Source organism: Corvus cornix, chromosome 3 (genome assembly GCF_000738735.6).
Source record: "Corvus cornix cornix isolate S_Up_H32 chromosome 3, ASM73873v5, whole genome shotgun sequence".
Classification (NCBI taxonomy): domain Eukaryota; kingdom Metazoa; phylum Chordata; class Aves; order Passeriformes; family Corvidae; genus Corvus; species Corvus cornix.
The window spans coordinates 46,857,675-46,865,174 of NC_047056.1; the positions used below are offsets into that span (position 1 = coordinate 46,857,675).

At 44.0% G+C, this 7,500-nt stretch overlaps 1 protein-coding gene across 1 annotated transcript; it reads left to right on the forward strand.

The window, feature by feature from the left end:
• Positions 1-1,171: 1,171 nt before the first annotated feature.
• PIGM (phosphatidylinositol glycan anchor biosynthesis class M) lies at positions 1,172-7,239 on the forward strand. Its single transcript, XM_010406631.4, has one exon. It carries the CDS (start codon positions 1,275-1,277, stop codon positions 2,526-2,528), a length of 1,254 nt encoding a protein of 417 aa, XP_010404933.2. The 5' UTR covers positions 1,172-1,274; the 3' UTR covers positions 2,529-7,239.
• The last annotated feature ends 261 nt before the right edge of the window (positions 7,240-7,500 follow it).

The window sequence follows — 7,500 nt, forward strand, 5'->3', positions numbered from 1 at the left end:
TTCTAAAGTAGAACAGCAGTCATGAGTAAGCAATTATTTACAAAGGATCAACAACCACTCTCATGTCCTTTCCCAGAAACATCCTAACAATCAGTTTTAAGACTTAATGATGTTATATGGTTAGTGGAGAATCCCCTTGAGATTTCCTGTTGAAGTTGTCCAGTTTAGTATAAAATGTGCACGTATCTGACAGAGGAAAACTGACTCTCCACGTTAGTTAGTTAGTATGCTTCTCCCATTGGATACCTCAGACTATACCCCAGTGTACTGTTACACACAGAACAACAGCCTTAACAGATAAAAATTAATAGCTGTGTGCGCACAAACAAAAATATATTTTGTCCCCTGAATATCCTACCCGTTAGGCCACCCTCCAAGATGCTTCTGCCAAATACAAAAGATCTGTTCCCAGTTCTCTGATGGGTGTCCCCAGAACTGAGGAAAAGCAGATTCTTTTCTGTAAGTGATGTGAGCCAGCAACAGTACAGCTCCCAAAATGTTCCCAAATTAAACCATTCAGCAAAAAGAATGCGGTTGCAATTAACTACTAAATAAGCAAATGTGTATTTTTGATGAATAAAGCATCTCTAAGAAAATCCCTTCTAAGTTCTCATATGAAACTCGCAATAGTAGTAAGTAATAAACGCCCGTTTTTCAATCAGCCTCAATTCAAATGTGAGATGGCAAATATCCAGACAGGAAAACTATCTGAAAAACATACAAAATAGGCCCTCAAGATAGTGTCTAATGAATTGCTTTGTTGTAAGTGACTCTAAGTTTCGATTTTCACGGTACCGTTTCTAATTAAATGAGAAATCTGCTGTGGAAGTGCTCTAGAGAAAGCTCATACGTCTAGGTAAAACACAGCCACTTGCGGAAGGCAAATAACAGACGTTATTCTTCCTCCTTCTTCTTACTTAACTACTATGGCATCTGCCGCCTCCTTGCCCGCGGAGCCCGACAGCCCCCAGGAGGATGAGGGGGCAATGGGCAGCGCGGGTGGCGGTGTCCCGCAGCTCTCCCCTGACACCGGCGCCCACCGCCAGCCCTCAGCAGCGGCAGCGCCGCCCATCACCGCCACGGGACCCGCCCGCCCCAGCGCCGCCCCGGCCGGGCACGGCTCCGGCGCGCACCGCGCAGGCGCGGGGCCGCCTCTTCCCCGCGCGCACGGGCGGAAGCCGCAACGAGCGAGGCCGCCCGCGCCCGCTCCGCGCCGGGAGCGCCCGAGACCCGCGTGTCCCTGCTCCCGCATTCCGCCGCCCCGCGCGGAAGGGATGGCGGGCGCGGGCGCGGCCCTGCTCGCGGGGCTGCTGGCGAGGCTGGCGCTGGTGCTGTACGGGCTGTACCAGGACCGCGCCATGCGGGTGCGCTACACCGACGTCGACTACCGGGTGTTCACGGACGCGGCGCGGCTGGTGACCGAGGGGCGTTCGCCCTACCGGCGGGCCACGTACCGCTACACGCCGCTCCTGGCCTGGCTGCTGACGCCCAACGTGTTCTTCGTCGAGGCTTTCGGCAAGATGCTCTTCGTGGCCGGGGACCTGGCGGCTGCTGTCGTCGCCTACCGGGCCCTGCGGCGCCGAGGAGCCGCCGCCGGCCGCGCCTGCGGGTGCTGCGCCGCCGCCTGGCTCCTCAACCCCCTGCCCATGGCCGTGTCCAGCCGGGGCAACGCGGAGGCGCTGGTGGCGCTGCTGGTGCTCGCCACCCTGTACTGGGTGGAGACGGGCAGCGTGGGCAAGGCCGCCGTGTGCTACGGGCTGGCCGTGCACATGAAAATTTATCCCCTGACCTACGCGCTGCCCATAGCGCTCCGCCTGCGCACCAGGCCGCGCCGCGGGGAAGGGGCGCTGGATGCGGGGGGTAACAAAACAGCGAAGTTCACGTTCATGGCGCGCCTCTGGCACCTTTTTATAAAGATGCTGAACTGCGACGTGCTGCTCTTTGGAACGCTTGCCGGATCAGTGCTGGCTGCCTTGACTCTGGCATTTTATCACCTCTATGGCTGGGAGTTTTTGGAGCATGCCTACCTCTATCACTTGACCAGGAGGGATATCCGTCATAACTTCTCTCCCTATTTCTACATGTTGTACTTGACAGCAGAGAGCAAATGGAGTTTTGCCCTTGGGCTCGCAGCTTTCCTGCCCCAGCTGCTTTTGCTCCTGGTTGTGTCCATAGCATTCTACAGAGACCTTGCCTTCAGTTGTTTCCTACACACCACTATTTTTGTGACTTTTAACAAAGTATGCACATCCCAGTACTTTGTTTGGTATCTCTGTCTTTTGCCCCTTGTAATGCCTAGTATTAAGATGTCCTGGCGTCGGGGCGTGCTGCTTCTTCTTCTGTGGTTCATCGGACAAGGGCTGTGGCTTACTCCTGCATACTTTCTGGAGTTCAAAGGATATAACACTTTCTTATTTATATGGTTGGCAGGCTTGCTTTTCCTTTTAATTAATAGCCTCATAATTGTTCAGATTATTTCACATTATCAAAAAGAAGCACAAGTTGCAAAAAAACTGAAACAATGGTAATAAACTGACCAAAATCCAGAAGCAGCCCTACTGTCCTTGATAAGGCATCACGTATCACCAGCCCTTTGTTTAACAAAAGTGCATGTAAGTTGTACTAAAGCACTTTGTACGTAAATGTTACTGTTTCAGGGCTGTGACAGCACTGATTGGCCTCAGTTACCTTGAGCAGCCCCAGTCCTGCCCTGAGCAGTGTCAGCAGCTGTACCTGTCTTCTGTATGGGTCTTGAAACTGTGTTGCAACCCTCTCCCCAGCGCTGCCTCCAGTTCTGTGTCCTCCCTGGAATCCCTGGAAGTACCCTGGACCAGTTCATCTCTTAAACATGTTTGGGGCTCTGATGAATGGGCCCTACCCATCTGTACTGACTGTCTTCACCTGCCGTCTCCAGAGACAGTGTGACTGTGCCCTGCTCTTTGACCCCTGTACTGGGGTCACACTCAGTTCCTGCTCATACTCCCTCATGGAGTAGCCCTGGCACCTTTTTCTTCATTCTCCATGCTAGTCTGCTTGAGGACCTTGGCCTTTGTCTAGAATAACACAGAAGATTTTAAAGGTGGCGTTTGATTATAAAATTGGAGTTTGACAGTTTTGTACATTCCAGTAGGTCAGTGGGGTATTTGGCAAGGCAGTCGCTCAGTACGTACACTGGGGATTGTTTTTCTTTTGTTTTTACAGTAACATTTTAGCGGTGCACTGTTTGTGGCCTGTACCTGGTCTTCATGTCATTAATTCCTTGAGACTTCTAATTTATTTTAGAATTCAGGTATACCCCTCTTTCACTTGTTTTTGCATATTCTGTTCTGTTTGAGTTTTTGAATAGATTTATTCCCCTTGCCATGGAGGAAGATATTCCCATATACCTGTCTTGGATCACAGATATGTATAAAGCTTAAGTATTTGTTTCTTCATGCCATGATCTAGAAAAGAGGCCAGTGCCTTAAATTTCAGTTAATATACAGTTATTGTGGGTGTTAACAATAGCACATGCAAAGAGTCAAAGTACAGTTAGAATGGCACCTGTGTCCCAAAAGCACTAGAGTTTATACCAAAACAGTAATTGGAAATGTAGTTTCTCAGTGGTTCTGTTTCTCTATTAAAAATAAATGAAAAAATGATTCAGAGTTGAAGAAATTGATCAGTTGCCAGAAAAAAAAGGAAGCTTTGAAATAGGAAGCTCTATAACCTGTCAAAACACACTTATTCCCAGAGGAGACACACGAAGATGTGGAACTGAGTGCCAGGTAGTGAGAGGAGAGCAGCACCATTATGGAATCAATATTCTCAAGATCATCCCACAAGAGGTCTGATGTACACAGCTTTTGACAGATGTGGAAACTGACAATGTGTTTTAATAAAATCTAGTTTACATAGGCATATGCCAAATACAAGAATTTTCATATTTGCCTCACCTTTTAGTTACATCCAGTGTGAAAGTGAAACCCTTAGTGTGTAACATAGAGCAGGGCTTCAAGGCAAAATAGCTTCAACCACTTGGTGGAATTCCCAGTGATGTGATTGGGAAAGGGTATGGCCAAGTGGATTTGCTGTGCTGCCTCTCTGAACCCTGCTGTCTCCTGAGGCAGCCCTCTTCCTCAGGACTGTAGTGACTCCCACCTGTCTCACATACAGGATTTCCTTTCCTAGTTGTAGTGCTACCTCGTGAGATGGAATTACAGTATTTTGATCTGTGTACTTTTCCCATTGCTTCTCAGCCCCATTGAGGTGGTTACATGAAAGGAGAGGAACCCCCTGAGCCCCCATAGCCCAGAGCCAAAGGGCATGTTACCAGGAATGAGACCATGTCCTTACACCACACTGGCCATACACCACAGTTTGGACATTCTGATGTGTTTGAAGGAAGGATGATTTTCCTGTGATTTCCATGGTCAGAGTGTTGGGGGGTGTTTCTGCTCCTCCAGTGGAAAGCTTTTCTCTGCCATCTGCATTCTCACTTGCCTTCAAGTTGTGAAAATCCTGACAGCCTCTTTGCAAATCCAGAAACTGGATAAGGCAATGGATATTCTTTTGACTGTCTTGGTTTTTTGGGGCAGGTCTTAACAGATGTGGCACTGATTTCCTTCCCCTGGCTTTGTCTGGGATGAAGAAAATTTTATAGCACCAGCTTGTCTACATCTTCCACTAGAGGTGTATCGGTCAAAAAACTGGTGTCATAAGCCACTTGCACACAGTTTGGTATTAATCAGCAAAACATCTTGTGTGTGCTGTGAGTGTGTGAAGCGAAAGCGTCCCATGTGGCTTTATTCTCCAAGGCAGAGTTGGATATACCCAGCTTCAGCAGAAGACTGAAGAGGCTCTTCTGTGTGATACTTCTGCTCACCCCATCCTGATGCCCAGGCAATGGCTCATTTTCCTTTGCAGCTGATCTTCCATTTTCCGTTACACATTTTTTCTGTTGTGAAAAGCATGTTTTCTTCCCTCAGATCAATGTTCTGTTTCGCTTTAACAGACCTACTTATGCTGTTTGCAGACATTTCCACACCTCTATTTTTCCCTTCCTGTTGGCAAAGAAAGCAAATGTAAGCCAAAAGGCATTTCTAACCTCAAAAACCTTTTGCAAAAACCAGCATTTTAAGTTACTGTATTCATAACAGAATTGCGATGTTTCTTAGGTAAGAAGTAATTTCCTTATGAAAAGTACATTCTTGATTTTTTAACAGCTAAATAATTTTGAGAAGGCAGATTTTTCAGCAATTCCACACCATTTTTTAGAATACAAATTCTGAAGCAGCAACAGGAACTGAAGGGTACCTTCCCTTTGCAGGTCAGTACCAGTCCTGCAGCAATGATTTGAGAAAGCCAGGCATAAGCAAGTTTTAAAAAAGGCTTTTAAACATGGATTTACAGTCGTCATTTTAATAATCCAGGATGAATCCCTCTTTTTACAGTTGTTTTCTTAATCACCCAAATGTGTTTGGAATTTAGAAGTAATTCAAGTAACTCATAAAAAGCTGGAAGAAAAATGAACCGAGTAGGAAAATGAACCAATGAGAAAAATTAACCAAAGGGGATAAATGAAAAGATATTTGAGAGTTTAGATCTTGCTTTTAAAAAAAGATTCCATAGTTAAATGGAATTATATAACTCTATTCATTAGAAAAAAAGGGATAAAGTAATTTAGTCAAGTACCAAACAAGTTACGGTTCTTGAACAAGTTATGGTGAGTAGTTATAATGCCCTTAAAATTTACCAAATTCATTTCCTATGGAACATTTATTGCTTTTGCTGCTGTTCAAATTATTTTGCGTGATAATTTTATGTCCATTTATTTTCTGGTAATTAGGAACTGAAGTGTCTGGATGTCAGTGTTCCTTCCTTACCATGAGTTGCAAAACTGTAATGCCGACTACTTTTTCTTTTTAAAAGTTGAAGTGCCCATTGAAATAAATGTGTCCCACCTGCAGAAATTTTTCATGTTGTGCTGAAACCAGCCCTTAAGCACAAAGTACAAGATGTGAAAGAGGAAGGGAAAAGAAGAATCAAGAAAACTAACATTTTTGCCTTGCATTTTACACTGCAGCCTATTGTCCAAAGACTCATGACTGGATTCTCAGGTGACTTCAGGCAAAGCTCAGAATTTAACAATGATTTGCTTTAACATTTATAAATGAAATTACTCAAATAACAGGGTAAACAAAAATATAATATTATTTCATTCAGTTTTAGTTTGAGGATGCTGAATTACCATCTATGACACAATGTACTTTGTCCTTAAGTTTAACTTTCTTGTGTGTTACTTGCACTGTATTGACTCCTGTAATAGTAAAGACATCAATTAGGTGTGCTAAACGGAGCTCATCTGTTACCTTTTTCAAAGAAACCATGAAGCTTTTGTATTTAACAGCAAGGGGAAACTCCAGCATTTTTCATAACATTGTATAGAGAAAGTAAATGTTAAAAGAGAGTAAATTATGAGCAAATGGTTTGCTTTTTTTATCTGGGAAGAGTGAGTCATCTACTTCAAAAGGGCTGCAGAAATACATGGCAAACACAGGGAACCTCTAAATATATGAGGTTTTCCATATACATTTGCCAAAGACAGCTGCAGAATGCATGTCCTAGTGATAGCAGCATTATGGAATAGGATTACCCTGAATTTAGGACAAACCTTTTACTCAGACTGAAACCCAACCACTCAAGCAATTTTCTTGCTTAAGGGCATATTTATGTGCGCTATATTCACAAGCCCAAACATTTACCTGCACGTACAGAAGCAAAAAGAAGTCCCAGTCAATACACCTTTGAATAACGTTTTTCAGAGCTACCCTCAGCAAAACGGGTTCCTTAGATATTTCTTATATTTAGCACTCAGAATCTCTAGCGACTCTAAAAATGAATTACGTAAATTTTGATGCATATGGAAAATTAAATAATATGCTGCAGGGATCTTGAGGTGTAATAGACACAATAAGGAACCAACTAATTATGTATTTGAAGGTGTACATTCCACCAGTATCCTCATGTTTTTCATTATAAAAATCTACACTAGTCACATTTGTGTAGGAGACATGTTTCAGTCTTTATGCAGGATGAATGAAGTCAGAGACCTACATTTTGTACTAGTAAAAGCATCGGAAAGATAAAATTTTTTCTTGATGCAGTACCATTGTTTTGAGCGTTTTTTAAATTATATTTCTGTTAAGACATTAATGAATTGATGCAATAAATCCATGCAACTGTTACGTGCATTTTTAATAGCTGGTATGTCTCTTTTTTGTCAGTATGGTGAACACCAAAATTTGTCAATTTTTAATGGTGTAAGTTGATAGTACTTGGAGCAGGATTCCTCCTGACTCCTTTCTGGCACATGCTGAGGGGGGTAGGGGCTTCTGCAGAAGAGGTTGCTTACTGGGGTGCAATCTTGCTTAATGTGTAGATAAAGCTTTAGCTGTAGTCTCTTACTATTCTTAGAGTTTAACTTCCAGATATTAATGATCTCTTCAGATAAAACATTTC